This window comes from Manis javanica, chromosome 2 (genome assembly GCF_040802235.1).
Source record: "Manis javanica isolate MJ-LG chromosome 2, MJ_LKY, whole genome shotgun sequence".
NCBI classification, from domain to species: domain Eukaryota; kingdom Metazoa; phylum Chordata; class Mammalia; order Pholidota; family Manidae; genus Manis; species Manis javanica.
In genome coordinates, this window is record NC_133157.1 from 60,097,185 (window position 1) to 60,116,078 (window position 18,894).

General features: G+C 37.9%; 1 protein-coding gene across 10 annotated transcripts in view; it reads right to left on the reverse strand.

Annotated features, from left to right (window-relative positions):
* The window catches only part of KDM4C (lysine demethylase 4C), a 506,879-nt gene that overhangs the window by 411,417 nt on the left and 76,568 nt on the right, over positions 1-18,894 (reverse strand). For 9 of the 10 annotated variants that reach the window (XM_073228549.1, XM_073228551.1, XM_073228553.1 and 6 more), the window contains one exon: positions 11,776-11,951. In XM_073228549.1, the coding sequence (XP_073084650.1) occupies positions 11,776-11,951 (176 nt within the window). The remainder of the gene's footprint in view (positions 1-11,775; positions 11,952-18,894) is intronic. The other variant, XM_073228552.1, reaches the window with a different exon arrangement.

Sequence of the window (18,894 nt, forward strand, 5' to 3'; positions counted from 1 at the left end):
GCAATAAGCAACACCAAGCAACTTCATTAAACAACTATATTTGAAATACAGAATAATTTGCTGATTCACCCAGAACATAGAATCTCATATGAAACCCAAAAACAAAAAGGATGGGATTGAAAACATCATTAACTCTACCTCATTCTACCACTTAAACCGGTAGGTTCCAAAGTAACAGGAATTCTGGTTACAGAATTTAGGTGATAAAAAAGAAAAAGGTAGCAGAGGGGTGGAGCCAAGATGGCGGCCTGAGTAGAGCAGTGGAAATCTCCTCCCAAAATCACATATATTTATGAAAATATAACAAAGACAACTCCTTCTAGAATAGAGACCAGAGGACACAGGACAACATCAAGACCACATCCACACCTGTGAGAACCCAGCACCTCATGAAGGGGGTAAGATACAAGCCCCCGCCCCACAAGACCCGAGCACCCCTCCCCCCAACTCCTGACGGGAGGAGAGGAGTCAGAGCCAGGAAGGAGAGGGAGCCCAGGACTGTTGAACAGCCAGCCCCAGCCAGCCCCAGCCATCCGGAACAGAGCGCAGACACAGTGCATGCGTGGGGTCCTGAATACTAGGGAAACAGGGCAGCAAGAATGGTGAGTGGGTACTGGAGGCCGGCGCCGGAGGACAAAAGAAAAGCAAGCGGCCATTTTTTTTTTTTTTGGTCGTTTTGTTTTGGCAAGTACTTTTTGGAAGTCGTAAAGGGACAGGGACCCCAATATTAGGGAAACAGGGAAGTAAAACCAGTGAGCGGGTGCCTGAGGCTGGCGCCGGAGAATAAAGAAAAACAAGTGGCCTTTTTTTTTTTTTTTTTGTGGTCGCCGTTTTGTTTTGGCGGGTGCTTTTTGGAAGTCTTAAAGTGGCAGGGTGGGACACTTAGTGCAGAGGTAGGGAATCCAGGAAACTCTGGGCACTCTAACCTCCTGGGCAGCAGGGAGCACGGAGGCCTCTTACAGAGATAACTAGCCTCCAGGCCACTCTCCCTCCAACACGACTCCACCATTTTGGAGCAGCAGGACAAGCCAGGCCATGCCGACAGCAACAGCAGAGATAAACCCCATCGCAGCCGGGCAGGAAGCAGAAGCACTGTCTGCACGCAGCTACCCAGCACAAGCCACTAGACGTCGCTGTTCTCCCAGGAGAGGAAGGCCACAAACCAACAAGAAGGAAAGTTCTTACAGCCATCACTCCTCCCAGCTCTGAAAACTATTCCTATCACCATGAAAAGACAAAATTACAGGCAAACCAAGATCACAGAGACACCAGAGAAGGAGACAGACCTAACCAGTCTTCCTGACAAGGAATTCAAAATAAAAATCATAAACATGCTGACAGAGATGCAGAGAAATATGCAAGAGAAATGTGATGAAGTCCAGAGAGACATCATAGATGCCAGAAAGGAGACTGAAGAAATGAAACAAACTCAGGAAGGATTTATAAGCAGAATGGATAAGATGCAAGAGGCCATTGATGGAACAGAACCAGAGAACAGGAACACATACAAGCTGACATAGAGAGAGATAAAAGGATCTCCAGGAATGAAACAATATTAAGAGAACTATGTGACCAATCCAAAAGGAACAATATGCATACTATAGGGGTACCAGAAGAAGAGAGAGGAAAAGGAATGGAAAGTATCTTACAAGAAATAATTGCTGAAAACTTCCCCAAAATGGGGGAGGAAATAATTGAACAGACCACGGAAATACACAGAACCCCAAACAGAAAGGATCCAAGGAGGACAACACCAAGACTCATAATAATTAAAATGGCAAAGATCAAGGACAAGGAAAGAGCTTTAAAGGCAGCTAGAGAGAAAAAGGTCACCTATAAAGGAAAATCCATCAGGCTAACATCAGACTTCTCGACAGAAACCCTACAGGCCAGAAGAGAATGGCATGATACATTTAATGCAATGAAACAGACAGACCTTGAACCAAGGATACTGTATCCAGCACGACCATCATTTAAATATGATGGCGGGATTAAACAATTCCCACACAAGCAAAAGCTGAGGGAATTTGCTTCCCACAAATCACCTCTACAGGGCATCTTACAGGGACTGCTCTAGATGGGAGCACTCCTAAAAAGAGCACAGAACAAAACACACAACATATGAAGAATGGAGGAGGAGGAGGAATAAGAAGGGAGAGAAGAAAAGAATCTCCAGACAGTGTATATAACAGATCACTAAGCGAGCTAAGTTAGGCAGTAAGATACTAAAGAAGCTAACCATGAATCTTTGGTAACCACGAATCTTAAGCCTGCAATAGCAATAAGTACATATCTCTCAATAGTCACCCTAAATGTAAATGGACTTAATGCACCAATCAAAAGACACAGAGTAACACAATGGATAAAAAAGCAAGACCCATCTATATGCTGCTTACAAGAAACTCACCTCAAACCCACAGACATGTACAGACAAAAAGTCAAGGGATGGAAAAACATATTTCAGGCAAACCACAGCGAGAAGAAAGCAGGGGTTGCAGTATTAATATCAGACAAAATAGACTTCAAAACAAAGAAAGTAACAAGAGATAAAGAAGGACACTACATAATGATAAAGGGCTCAGTCCAACAAGAGAATATAACCATTCTAAATATATATGCACCCAACACAGGAGCACAAGCTTATGTGAAACAAATACTAACACAACTAAAGGGGGAAACAGACTGCAATGCATTCATTGTAGGAGACTTCAACACACCACTCACCCCAAAGGATAGATCCACCGGGCAGAAAATAAGTAAGGACACACAGGCACTTAACAACACACTAGAACAGATGGACCAAATAGACATCTATAGAAGTCTACATCCAAAAGCAAGAGGATATACATTCTTCTCAAGTGCACATGGAACATTCTCCAGAATAGACCACATACTACCCCACAAAAAGAGCCTCAGCAAAATCCAAAATATTGAAATTCTACAATCCAATTTTTCAGAACACAAAGGTATAAAACTAGAAATAAATTCTACACAGAAAGCAAAAAGGCTCACAAACACATGGAGGCTTAACAACATGCTCCTAAATAATCAATGGATCAATGAACAAATCAAAATAGAGATCAAGGAATATATAGAAACAAATGACAACAACAACACAAAGCCCCAACTTCTGTGGGATGCAGCGAAAGCAGTCTTAAGAGGAAAGTATATAGTGATCCAGGCACACTTGAAGAATGAAGAACAATTCCAAATGAATAGTCTAACATCACAATTATCAAAATTGGAAAAAGAAGAACAAATGAGGCCTACAGTCAGCAGAAGGAGGGACATAATAAAGATCAGAGAAGAAATAAACAAATTGAGAAGAATAAAACAATAGCAAAAATCAATGAAACCAAGAGCTGGTTCTTTGAGAAAATAAACAAAATAGATAAGCCTCTACCCAAATTTACTAAGAGGAAAAGAGAATCAACACAAATCAACAGAACCAGAAATGAGAACGGAAAAATCACGACAGACTCCACAGAAATACAAAGAATTATTTAAGACTACTATGAAAACCTATATGCCAACAAGCAAGAAAACCTAGAAGAAATGGACAACTTCCAAGAAAAATACAACCTTCCAAGACTGACCAAGGAAGAAACACAAAAGTTAAACAAACCAATTACGAGCAAAGAAATTGAAATGGTAATCAAAAAACTACCCAAGAAAAAAACCCCCGGGCCGGACGGACTGACCTCGGAATTTTATCAGACACACAGAGAAGGTATAATACCCATTCTCCTTAAGGTTTTCCAAAAAATAAAAGAGGAGGGAATACTCCCAAACTCATTCTATGAAGCCAACATCACCCTAATACCAAAACCAGGAAAAGACCCCACCAAAAAAGAAAATGACAGACCAATATCCCTGATGAATATAGATGCAAAAATACTTAATAAAATATTAGCAAACCGAATTCAAAAGTATATCAAAAGGATCATACACCAAGACCAAGTGGGATTCATCCCAGGGATGCAAGGATGGTACAACATTCGAAAATCCACCAACATCATCCACCACATCAACAAAAAGAAAGACAAAAACCACATGATCATCTCCATAGATGCTGAAAAAGCATTTGACAAAATTCAACATCCATCCATGATAAAAACTCTCAGCAAAATGGGAATAGAGGGCAAGTACCTCAACATAATAAATGCCATATATCATAAACCCACAGCCAACATCATACTGAACAGCGAGAAGCTGAAAGCTTTTCCTCTGAGATCGAGAACTAGACAAGGATGCCCACTCTCCCAATTGTTATTTAACATAGTACTAGAGGTCCTAGCCATGGCAATCAGACAAAACAAAGAAATACAAGGAATCCAGATTGGTAAAGAAGAAGTTAAACTGTCACTATTTGCAGATGATATGATATTGTACATAAAGAACCCTAAAGACCAGAACAAAACTACTAGAACTGATATCAGAATACAGCAAACTTGCAGGATACAAAATAAACACACAGAAATCTGTAGCTTTCCTATACGCTAACAATGAACCAATAGAATGAGAAATCAGGAAAACAATTACATTCACAATTGCATCAAAAAGAATAAAATACCTAGGAATAAATCTAACCAAAGAAGTGAATGACCTATACTCTGAAAACTACAAGTCACTCTTAAGAGAAATTAAAGGGGACACTAACAAATGGAAACTCATCCCATGCTCATGGCTAGGAAGAATTAATATCGTCAAAATGGCCATCCTGCCCAAAGCAATATACAGATTTGATGCAATCCCTATCAAATTACCAGCAACATTCTTCAGTGAACTGGAACAAATAATTCAAAAATTCATATGGAAACACCAAAGACCCCAAATAGCCAAAGCAATCCTGAAAAAGAAGAATAAAGTAGGGGGGATCTCACTCCCCAACTTCAAGCTCTACTACAAAGCCATAGTAATCAAGACAATTTGGTACTGGCACAAGAACAGAGCCACAGACCAGTGGAACAGATTACAGACTCCAGAAATTAACCCAAACATATATGGTCAACTAATATTTGATAAAGGAGCCATGGACATACAATGGCAAAATGACAGTCTCTTCAACAGATGGTGCTGGCAAAACTGGACAGCTACATGTAGGAGAATGAAACTGGACCATTGTCTAACCCCATATACAAAGGTAAACTCAAAATGGATCAAAGACCTGAATGTAAGTCATGAAACCATTAAACTCTTGGAAAAAAACATAGGCAAAAACATCTTAGCATAAACATGAGTGACCTTTTCTTGAACATATCTCCCCGGGCAAGGAAAACAACAGCAAAAATGAGCAAGTGGGACTACATTAAGCTGAAAAGCTTCTTTACAGCAAAAGACACCATCAATAGAACAAAAAGAAACCCTACAGTATGGGAGAATATATTTGTAAATGACAGATCTGATAAAGGCTTGACGTCCAAAATATATAAAGAGCTCACATGCCTCAAAAACAAAACACAAACAATCCAATTTAAAAAATGGGCAGAGGAACTGAACAGTTCTCCAAAAAAGAAATACAGATGGCCAACAGACACATGAAAAGATGCTCCACATCACTAATTATCAGAGAAATTCAAATTAAAACTACAGTGAGGTATCACCTCACACCAGTAAGGATGGCTGCCACCCAAAAGACAAACAACAACAAATGTTGGTGAGGCTGTGGAGAAAGGGGAACCCTCCTACACTGCTGGTGGGAATGTAAATTAGTTCAACCATTGTGGAAAGCAGTATGGAGGTTCATCAAAATGCTCAAAACAGACTTACCATTTGACCCAGGAATTCCACTCCTAGGAATTTACCCTAAGAATGCAGCAATCAAGTTTGAGACAGATGCACCCCTATGTTTATTGCAGCACTATTTACAATAGCCAAGAATTGGAAGCAACCTAAATGTCCATTGGTAGATGAATGAATAAAGAAGATGTGGTACATATACACAATGGAATACTACTCATCCATAAGAAGAGGCAAATCCTACCATTTGCAGCAACATGGATGGAGCTGGAGGGTATTATGCTCAGTGAAATAAGCCAAGCGGAGAAAGAGAAATACCAAATGATTTCACTCATCTGTGGAGTATAAGAATAAAGGAAAAACTGAAGAAACAAAACAGCAGCAGAATCACAGAACCCAAGAATGGACTAACAGTTACGAAAGGGAAAGGGACTGGGGAGGATGGGTGGGTAGGGAGGGATAAGAGGGGGGAAGAAGAAAGGATTATGATTAGTATGCATAATGGGGGGGTGGGAGAAAGGGGAGGGCTGTACAACACAGAGAAGACATGTAGTGATTCTACATTTTGCTATGCTGATGTGACTGTAAAGGGGTGTATAGGGGGCACCTGGTATAGGGGAGAGCCTAGTAAACATAATATTCTTCATGTAAGTGTAGATTAAAGATAACAAAAAAAAAAGAAAGAAAGAAAAGGGGGATTACTTCCTGATAGGATAAAACTAAATGTAAATCAATGATTAATGCATGCTTTAAATATCCTTAATTTTGATCACTTGAAGGGTGTCAGATGATCGGCTAGGGAGGTACATTTTTCTGATAATATTCCTTTCTCTTAAAAAAAGAAAAGCAGTTCCTGTGTACTGAGCTCCAATGAGTTCCACACAGTGGTATAAAGGGCATATCAAAGTGTGGGCAAAGGGTCTGTTTGTGTTTATACAGAGGATCAAAGCCTAATTTGGCTACCTAGAAAATGAACTAAGATACGATGTGAAGAACTTCCAACATCAGCACTCTCTGGAAGAGTCATACCAGAAGATGATCACCAAAAAACCTTAACAAAGATCCAGGCGATGCTGCAGTTGTAGCTGCATTCATCCCACTGGTTCCTGGACTTGCCATTGGAATGAAGAAGGAGATATCTAAGCTGGCCTGTGCATACAGCAAAACAACAAATTTGACTGGATCTATACTGTTGGAACTCAACCAAGAATTAGGAGAAGTGCAGGTTGTAGCGCTCCAAAATCTTATGACTACAGACTATCTACTGTTAAAAGAACATAAGGGATGTGAACAGTCCCCAAGAATGGGTTGTTTTAATTTGTCTGATTTCTCTCAGACTGTTCAAGTTCAATTGGACAATATCCACCATATCATAGATAAATTTTCACAAATGCCTAGGGTGCCTAACTGGTTTTCTTGGTTTCACTGGAGTTGGCTGGTAATTATAGGTCTGCTTTGGTTATGTAACTGTATTCCTGTTATGTTAATGTGTGTATGTAATTTAATTAGTAGTTTAAGACCTATACATGCTTAAGTTACTCTACAAGAAGATATGTCAAAGAAATAATCAATCTTCCCAAGTTTTCCTCCGTCTGCTACTCCTATAGCTTTTCTTCTTCCTTCCTAATTACAACCCTTAAATAGAATTAGTGCCTCAAATCGAATTTACCAAGTATCATAATTCTTCCAAGTGATAAAGATACCTCAAGACAAATACTGGGCATAAAAGCCACAGGGCATAAATCTGCAAAGAAGTAAAAAGCTAACCTTTTCAAACAATATTGCCTCTCTCTCTTACCAACTTTACATTTCCCTGTATGGCCCTGGAAGATGACTGGTTAACGAGAGATGGGTAAGATTCCTCAAGGGAGGAACAACCTAAGACAGGCACAGTCGCAGGGGGGCCATCAGGTGAGAAATTGGGGATCAACAGAGGTGAGGCTTAGAACGTCACACCCCCTGTTTTGAGAGAAATCTTCTGCATCTGTGGATGTTTTATTGCCCTTGTCTAGCTTGGATTAACACTTAGTCTACAGGCACACACCTGATCGTCTACATTTGCTCTCTTACAGCACTAAACTATGTTTTCTACCTTTATCTTCATCTACCTACCACTTCAGCATTTTATTTAAAAAAATAATAATAATAATAAGGGAGAAATGTGGGATTCACATATAAATCAAGTATAAAAATCAAACTAATATTCATATTTGACCTGATTGTTTATAGTTCATAATGCGTGATCAAAACCAAAAGTTTATGTGATGACTGCCCTTGTACTGTTCACCATGTAAGAACTTATTCACTATGTAAGAATTCGTTCACCATGTAAGAACTTGTTTGTTATGCTTCAGAAGATTGGAGACTGATGAGAATTAGGCTTGGGGTGGATTAATGATTGTGCATTGAGTCCCCTATACAGAATTTTATTGTTGTTAACAACCATTTGATCAATAAATATGAGAGATGCCCTCTCAAAAAAAATAAAATAAAAATTCATAAAAATTAAAAAATTATAAATAAATAAATAAATAAATAAGGTAGCAGAAATACTGTTTATTATGACTTCTAGAGAAACTTTAGATTTTGCAACTGAAGCCCTAAATCTCCTTTAGGCCTTTCACTATAAGACCTAAAGAATCTACCACTATATACTACTCACTTCCAATCAATTTTTATCAACCCATAACTCTAAAACAGAAAGGTACAGTTTAATATTGGCTATTGAGGCTTAAATTCTAAGATCCTTGAATATCTGAAATAATTCTAGTGACCAGTTCATTCGGTTGGAACTGATTCTAATGAACCTGACCTCAGATTCCATCCCTTATGGACTGATAATCATAGCTACCCCACAAATCCTGTGTTAATTTACTCAGAACTGATTCAATCATTCCTTTTTGCCCAGAACCTTTTATTCACTACAGCACAGTTGTTTAAGATGGGGCTCAAGGACCAGACTGCTTAGGTTTGAATCCAAGCTTTGCCATTTATAAGCTATGTATTGCAAGGGGACTAAATCTTTCTGAACCTCAGTTATTCTTTTATAAAACGGGGATAATAGCAGTTGAGTTGTGGTGAGGACTCCTTCAAATAATTATGTAAAGTGCTAAGCTCCATGCCTAGAAGACAGTACAGATCAGTAATATAGGTGATGCAACAAAGTATATTACTCACCTCCATAAAGTTTTATAATACAGCTATGTAGGAGGTCTCCAGATTTTTTGTGGACTAAGTTGTATTAATAACCAATGAGCATCCTCTTTACTATTCACCCCAAGCACATTATGCACTGTGTACCTACCTACACAAGGGCATATACTGAAGAAAAACAGATGAACAGAAAGGCCAGAGAGATGTCTCCAGCCTCCCATGAAAATTAAAATTAAACCCATCTCAGGACCATTCCACAACAGGAGTAGCAATCCCTATAAAGCCCATTGGACATTTAAGAAGAAGATTATGAAGACCATGCGATCCTAGTATAACTGTGAATGGACAAGAAAGAGACTTGTTTCGAGGCTTAGAAAACTCATTTCACTGGCATTTGAAATAAATTTCCCACATGAAACTGGCAGAGAAAACATAAGAGAATTTTTAAAGGTATTTAAATGTTATAGCAGTTATAATGAAAATAATCTGACTCAAAAAATAAATTAACTTTGAAAAAATAAAATGTAACATGGAATAACTTCTCAATTTCTCATAATAGCTGTATTTCACAACTAAAAAAAGAGCCAATTATTTTTAAAAATAATTTTTTAAACTTCAGAATAATGCTGTTAAATAAGTAAATATTAACACTCTAGTAGTTTATACCACTTCAAGTATATTTTAGCTTTCATGAGACTTTTATTCATTCAATTGGCATAAAATGAAATAGCACCTACCATATCCCAGATACTGCAGCAGGTACTGGGTATACAGTGGTACACAAAACAATGTCAACTGAATGGCCATCTTCAGGAAGAATCAATCTACAGCTAAGCCACCAGAGTAAAAACTGAACAAAGATATGAATAAAATAAGTACCAGTAAAATAAATTCCCTCTAAACAGAAAACTGACACCATGCTAGGATAATCAAATGGGCTACAGATGATGATCTATGACAAGAAAAAAAAGATTCTGAGGCTCTGTTCTTATCAATATTTTAATTGCTATGTATTATTAATGATTATCTCTGGGAGTTAAAATTCCATATTTCCATTATGTTGGAATTTTTAAATGAACATGTATTACTTCTGTAACTAGTAAAAGCACTTCTGACCATCCTTCAAAATCCAGCTTAACAGCACCTAACAAAATGAAATTACTCCTTTCCTGATTAATCACAGAAGTCTTAATCTTCCTTTGAAACTCCACAGCACTTTGTACCTCTCCTATGGTAGTTATGATTATTAAGAGTATTACAAACATTTTCTAGTAAGTATAATCTGATTACTTTTAAGTACAGGTTGTCTCTTGAAATATCAAAGTTAGCCAAATAGAAATTCCACTAAACGAACTAGCCTATTTAACACTTTAAGAATGAATGGTACTAGAAGATAAATATTGGAATACAGTAAACAATTCATACTTAGACACAAAGTTAGGTAAAATTGCTACTGCAATCTTGTTCCAATAGCACTGCACTTATTAAAGAGTTCTTAAAGAATTTTAAAGCAAACCAGTCCAGTCTATGATAAAAGTTTCACATTCTCAATTAATGAGATCTGAAACAATGAAGCTTTACTAATGCCTACAAAAAATTTTAAAAGACAGGATTCAATTTAAATATAAAATTTCCACTTCCCTTGGAATTGCCAGAATGTTCCATAGTAGGAGGATAACATACAGAATTAAGATTCTTCAAGTACCATCAAGAGCTTACTGTCAAATGTCTACTGTAAATTAAGAAAAAAATCAACTAAATTCATCCAAAAGATTTGATCTCATGCACAACCACCCAGAGAATTTACACAACAATGTTTTTTGATTGGCAGGCTGGCTGGTTGGTTTGAGGTTTAAGGTTTTGGAGAGGTTTTTTGTTTTTTGGGTTTTTTTTTTCAGATTTATGTTTTGACCTAGGACCTTAACCACCATCACAAGGTTTAAAAAAAAAAAAAGTAATTTAATAATAATTTTAGTTGTGATGGTTTCTAAGCATGTATATACAAATTCTTTGATACTCTTCCATTCAAGAAGTGGAGCTTACTTCTCCTCCCCTTGAGTATACACTACACTTAGCAAATGGTTTGTAAGGAAGAGAATAAGGCAGAAGTGACAGTCAACAAATAGATCATGAGAAGACACTGTGGCTTCCATTTTGGTTACTCTCTTGGATCACCTGCTCTGACACAACATGGCGTGCAGTCCACTTGGCAAGGAACCAGGACTCCCATCAACAGCCATGTGAGGGGAACAGCTCTGTTTCTGGAAGAGAATCTTCAGTCACAGCCAAACCTTCACGTGAGAGAGCAGATCCCGCCAACATCTTGACTGTAACCTCATGAGAGGCCCTGAGCCACAGCACAACTAATCCACTCTCAGATTCCTGACCTTCAGAAACTGAGATAGAAATTTGTTGATTTACACTCCTAAGGTTTGGGATAATTTATACATAGCAACAGCAACTAATACAATAATGGTGATCCTTCAAGTCATTCAAGGATTTTCTTTTTAAATTATTCATCTTCTAATACATATAATTTATCACTAAGGACTTAAAAATTGTCACACGAAGAAGAAAATTAGTCTAACAAAGATGAAGCATATGTAGAATCAAAAACTCATGGCAACTAAAAGATAGAGGAAGCCTATTTTTACAGGTATTATGAATGAGATGAAAAAATGAGAAACAATTTCCTTAGCAGAATAAACTAAATGTAAGAAGGCTACCACCTGAAGAACAGAAAACAGAACCAGTTAAATGAGGAACAAAAGATTGTACAGAAGACTCCTGCTTTTCATCACAAGCTCCTATGTCTACTTGGTTTCTTACCATGGTCACCTATATCTTTGAAAGAAATAAAAACAGCAAATTGGATCCACTCACTTGCCACTGTTGGCCAGCTGCCTGAACTCCTTCACTGTCATGGCTTTTTTCTGGATGTTGTATTGGGTGAACAGTCCCGACTGCCCTGTGACCATCTGCTGAATCGGTGCTGGAATAAGCAAATTATCAATGTCATCATAGCATTGCCTTGGCTTCCACTCCTTAGGAGGAATCACCTAAAAATAAAATAATAAAATAAAACATCTGGAAAATACTCCAAGTAGTTATTTAGTTTTCATATTCTAACAGAATACAAGTGAAGAATTTCTCAGTATTGTTATTTCAAATGTGTAAACTGAACTGTGAAGATTCACATTAAGGGAAATGCCTGGCATTCTCCCTAATACAGTCACATCACTGATGTAATTTTTTCTTTTTAATAGCAAAATTTATTGGGTACTCACTATGCCAAATACTGTACTTGTATTAGCTTATTTTTTAGTTGATAATGTTAACCTCCAGTTTTAAAGATAATATTGAGACACACAGAAGTTAAATAATCTGAAGTTCAGATGCTATTTACATTAATGAGACAAATAAGTAAATATTAGCTGATTTTTTAGTTGACAATGTTAACTTCTTGATTTTAAAGGTAATGTTGAGACATAAACAAGTTAAATAACTTGAAGTTCAGATGCAGTTTATATTAACATGAGAAAAATAAGTAAATATTTGTTTAGTCAATATAATGTTCTTCAAATACCACTCACGCAATATGGCAAATAGAGCAATGCACTAGTGTTTAATAAGCACCTTTCTGGGAGGGTGGGAGAAATGTTGATATGTAGTTTCTGCTGATTTCCATGGTGTAACTGCTCCCACCAAGGTCAATTTGAGCTTACCAACTTGACATCACTGAACATAAAGTTGGAAAGAGATGTGCACTAGCAATTCTTATGTGCCTGCATAAGGGGGCTCAACACACCACTGTTTTCCCATGCTACTTAAACAATTACTAACAAAAGATCAGTAAACAGTAAGTCCAAAAACACACATTAGTATGATTAAAAATTAGGAGAGACAGTTAAGAAATGGCCCATCTAATTTCTATCAAGGAAAAAAAGTTTCATATAGTTGTCATCTATTAGAAATGTTCATTTTATTTTGAATTAAATGTTAGTTTTAGAAGTTTAGTCTTGGATTCCTGGTGCCCACATATTTTTATCTAACCCTCCCCCTATACACACACTTTGTCGTTTTGGAGCTGGTGTCCAGATGTGTACACATACATACTCTTGAATGAAAATTTTACTATTCAGGAATAAGTTTTGGTTAAGGATATATTTGAAGTTTCACTTTTATATACTGTCACTCATGCTGTTGACCTCAGCAAAGTGTGTATTTTCATCATCATTACATATTTTTTGTCATTGAAGTGTATCTTTTATGTTTTTAAATGCATACATTTTACAGTTGTGACTTTATTATTGACTTTAAATAATGAAGTAGAAATAAAAAGTGAAAATTCAAGTGAAAGCCCTTTCATCTGTTAATGGGAACATATTAGAATGATTAAGAATATTTGGGTTTATATTTTTATTTAATGACTTCATGTTTACTTGAGTATGCATAATTTATAGGTAGAGAAGTAACAAATAAAGATGAGGTAAAATTGATATGAGGAAGGAAAGAGGATTAAAGATGGCAGCGTGAAAGGAGAGAAAGAGGCTTCCTCCTAAAACTGGATGCAATTAGAAAACTTAATTGGCGCAACTAATCCTGAGAGAGCAACAGGAAAGAGGACGGGTCAGACTGCATACACCTGATGAAAAGAGCAGACCTCAGCGAACGGGGTAACGTACCAGAGCTGTGGCTCCACAGGACCTGAGCCCCTCCCCCACCCCAGCTCACCGGCCGGAGGAAGAGAAACGGAGCAGGGAGGGAGTGGAAGGCTTGGGACTGCTGAATACCTAGCTCTGGAGATCTGCGCTGGGAGCACAAACCTACATTTCATGGTGCTTTCATGAGACTCCATGACTACTGGGTTGGAAAGTTAATACAGGCAGAGATCCTGGGAGATTGGGATCCCGGCTGCTTGTGGAAAGCAGGGATCCATATCTGGCTGCTCTGGGACAAAAACTTATACCTGTGTGCCCAGACCACTGGCTCAGGCAGTGGAGACAGGCACAGTAGCCCAGAGGTGGAGAACAGCTCTTTCCTACCCCCAGTACCACTCCCCTGCGACCCCTGACATTGCTTCAGGGGCTCAGCAGCTCCAGAACAGAGTTTCTGGACACTAGAGGGCACCATATACAAACATGAAATGCCAGAGGAACCTTGTCCAGAGTAAAATTGTTAACACAACTCCCGAGAAAGATTTAAATGATATGGACCTCATTACTCTTCCTGAAAGGGAGTTCAAAATAAAACTAATTAACATCCTAATGGAGGTACAGAAAGACATCCAAGAACTCAGGAATGAATTCAGGTCAGAGATCCAATCGTTAAAGAACACGATGGAGGGTATTAAAAGCAGGTTGGATACGGTGGAGGAGACAATAAATGAAATAGAAACTAGAGAAGAGGAATACAAAGAAGCTGAGGCACAGAGAGAAAAAAGGATCTCTAAGAATGAAAGAATATTGAGAAAACTGTGTGACCAATCCAAGCAGAACAATATTCGCATTATAGGGATACCAGAAGAAGAAGAGAGAGAAAAAGGGATAGAAAGTGTCTTTGAGGAGGTAGTTGCTGAAAACTTCCCCAATCTGGGGAAGGAGATAGTCTCTCAGGCCATGGAGATCCACAGATCCCCCTACACAAGGGACCCAAGGAAGACAAAACCAAGACACATAGTAATTAAAATGGGAAAGATCAAGGATAAGGACAGACTGTTAAAAGCAGCCAGAGGCAGAAATAAGATCACATACAAAGGGAAGCCCACCAAACTAACAACAGACTTCTCAGCAGAAACCTTACAGGCCAGAAGGGAGTGGCATGATGTATTTAATGCCATGAAGCAGAAGGGCCTGGAACCAAGATTACTTTATCCCATGAGATTATCATTTAAATTTGAAGGGGGGATTAAACAATTTCCAGATAAGCAAAAGCTGAGAGAGTTTACCTCCCACAAACTATCTCTGCAGTCTATTTTGGAGGGACTGCTATAGATGGAAGTGTTCCTAGGGTTGGATAACTGTCACCAGAGGTAGTAAAATCATGGTAGGGAGGGTGGAGCAGCTGATTGTGAAGCAAATGCAAAATTAAATTGACTATCCCCAAAGCCAATCAAGGGATAGAGAAAAAGTATAGAATCTGATACCCAATATATAAAGAATGAAGGAGGAAGAAAAAGGAGGAGAAATAGAAAAGAACCTTTAGATTGCATTTGTAACAGTATACTAAGTGAGTTAAGTTAGACTCTTAGATAGTAAGGAAAGTAACCTGGAACCTTTGGTAACCACAAATCTAAAGCATGAAATGGCAATAAGTACATACCTATCGATAATCACCCTAAATTGAAATGGACTGAATGCACCAATTAAAAGACATAGAGTCACTGAATGGATAAAAAAACAAGACCCATCTATATGCTGCTTACAAGAGATTCACCTCAAACCCAAAGACATGCACAGACTAAAAGCCAAGGAATGGGAAAAGATATTTCATGCAAACAATAGGGAGAAAAAAGCAGGTGTTGCAGTACTAGTATCAGACAAAATAGACTTCAAAACAAAGAAAGTAACAAGAAATAAAGAGGGACATTACATAATGATAAAGGGCTCAGTCCAACAAGAGGATATAACCATTATAAATATATATGCACCCAACACAGGAGCACCAGCATATGTGAAACAAATACTAAAAGAACTAAAGGAAGAAATAGACTGTAATGCATTCATTTTGGGAGACTTCAACACACCATTCACTCCAAAGGACAGATCCACCAGACAGAAAATGAGGAGGGACACACAGGCACTGAACAACAGTATAACAGATGGACCTAATAGACATCTATAGAACTCTACACCCAAAAGCAACAGGATACACATTCTTCTCAAGTGCACATGGAACATTCTTCAGAATAGACCACATACTAGGCCACAAAAAGAGCCTCAGTAAACTCAAAAAGATTGAAATTCTACCAACCAACTTTTCAGACCACAAAGGTATAAAACTAGAAATAAATTGTACCAAGAAAGCAAAAAGGCTCACAAACACATGGAGGCTTAACAACACGCTTCTAAATAGTCAATGGATCAACGACCAAATTAAAATGGAGACACAGCAATATATGGAAATAAATGACAACAACAACACAAAGCCCCAAGTTCCGTGGGATGCAGCGAAAGCAGTCGTAAGAGGAAAGTGTATACCAATCCAGGCATGTTTAAAGAAGGAAGAACAAACCCAAATGAATAGTCTAATGTACCAGTTATCAAAATTGGAAAAAGAAGAACAAATGAGGCCTAAAGTCAGCAGAAGGAGAAAGATAATAAAGATTAGAGAAGAAATAAACAAAATTGAGAAGAATAAAACAATACAAAAAATCAATGAAACCAAGAGCAGTTCTTTGAGAAAATAAATAAAATAGATAATCCTCTAGCCAGACTTATTAAGAGAAAAACAGAATCAACACACATCAACAGAATGAGAAATGAGAAAGGGAACATCACGACGGACCCAACAGAAATACAAAGAATTATTAGAGACTACTATGAAAACCTATATGCCAATAAGCTGGAAAACCTAGAAGAAATGGACAACTTTCTAGAGAAACACAACCTCCCAAGACTGACCAAGGAAGAAACACAAAATCTAAACAAATCAATTACCAGCAAAGAAATTGAAGCAGTAATCAAAAAACTAACCAAGAACAAAACACCTGGGCCAGATGGATTTACCTCAGAATTTTATCAGACATACAGAGAAGGTATAATACCCATTCTCCTTAAAGTTTTCCAAAAAAAAGAAGAGGAGGGAATACTCCCAAACTCATTCCATGAAGCCAACATCACCCTAATACCAAAACCAGGCAAAGACCCTACCAAAAAAGAAAATTACACACCAATATCCTTGATGAACATAGATGCAAAAATACTCAACAAAATATTAGCAAACAGAATTCAACAGTATATCAAAAGGATCATACACCATGACCAAGTGGGAGTCATCCCAGGGATGCAAGGATGGTACAACATTTGAAAATCCATCAACATCATCCACCACATCAACAAAAAGAAAGACAAAAACCACATGATCATCTCCATAGAAACTGAAAAAGCATTCGACAAAATTCAATATCCATTCGTGATAAAAACTCTCAGCAAAATGGGTATGGAGGGCAAGTACCTCAACATAATAAAGGCCATATATGATAAACCCACAGCCAACATCATACTTAACAGCGAGAAGCTGAAAACTTTTCCTCTGAGATCGGGAACAAGACAGGGATGCCCACTCTCCCCACTGTTATTTAACATAGTCCTAGCCATGGCAATTAGACAAAACAAAGAAATACAAGGAATCCAGATTGGTAAAGAAGAAGTTAAACTGTCACAATTTGCAGATGACATTATATTGTACATAAAAAAACCCTGAAGACTCCACTCCAAAACTACTAGAACTGATATCGGAATACAGTAAAGTTGCAGGATACAAAATTAACACACAGAAATCTGTCGCTTTCCTATACACCAACAATTCCATTCACAATTGCATCAAAAAGAATAAAATACCTAGGAATAAACCTAACCAAAGAAGTAAAAGACCCATACCCTGAAAACTATAAGACACTCTTAAGAGAAGTTAAAGAGGACGCTAACAAATGGAAACTCATTCCATGCTCTTGGCTAGGAAGAATTAATATTGTCAAAATGGCCATCCTGCCCAAAGCAATGTACAGATTTGATGCAATCCCTATCAAATTACCAGCAACATTCTTCAACGAACTGGAACAAATAGTTCAAAAATTCATATGGAAACACCAAAGACCCCAAATAGCCAAAGCAATCCTGAGAAAGAAGAATAAAGTGGCAGGGATCTCACTCCCCAACTTCAAGCTCTACTATAAAGCCATAGTAATCAAGACAATTTGGAACTGGCACAAGAACAGAGCCACAGACCAGTGGAACAGGTTAGAGATTCAGACATTAACCCAAACATATATGGTCAATTAATATTCGATAAAGGAGCCATGAACATACAATGGGGAAATGACAGTCTCTTCAACAGATGGTGCTGGCAGAACTGGACAGCTACATGTAAGAGAATGAAACTGGATCACTGTCTAACCCCATACACAAAAGTAAATTCAAAATGGATCAAAGACCTGAATGTAAGTCATGAAACCATAAAACTCTTAGAAAAAAACATAGGCAAAAACATCTTAGACATAAACATGAGTGACTTCTTCATGAACATATCTCCCCAGGCAAGGAAAACAAAGCAAAAATGAACAAATGGGACTTTATCTATCAAGCAGAAAAGCTTCTGTACAGCAAAGGACACCATCAATGGAACAAAAAGGTAACCTACAGTATGGGAGAATATATTCGTAAATGACAGATCCGATAAAGGCTTGACATCCAAAATGTATAAAGAGCTCACGCACCTCAACAAACAAAAAGCAAATAATCCAATTAAAAAATGGGCAGAGGAGCTGAACAGACAGTTCTCCAAAGAAGAAATTCAGATGGCCAACAGACACATGAAAAGATGCTCCACATCGCTAGTTATCAGAGAAATGCAAATTAAAACTACAATGAGATATCACTTCACACCGGTAAGGATGGCTACCATCCAAAAGACAAACAACAACAAATGTTGGCGAGGTTGTGGAGAAAGGGGAACCCTCCTACACTGCTGGTGGGAATGTGAATTAGTTCAACCATTGTGGGAAGGAGTATGGAGGTTCCTCAAAATGCTCAAAATAGACTTACCATTTGACCCAGGAATTCCACTTCTAGGAATTTACCCTAAGGATGCAGCACTCCAGTTTGAAAAAGACAGATGCACCCCTATGTTTATCGCAGCACTATTTACAACAGCCAAGAAATGGAAGCAATCTAAGTGTCCATCAGTAGACGAATGGATAAAGAAGATGTGGTACATATACACAATGGAATATTATTCAGCCATAAGAAGAAAACAAATCCTACCATTTGCAACAACATGGAT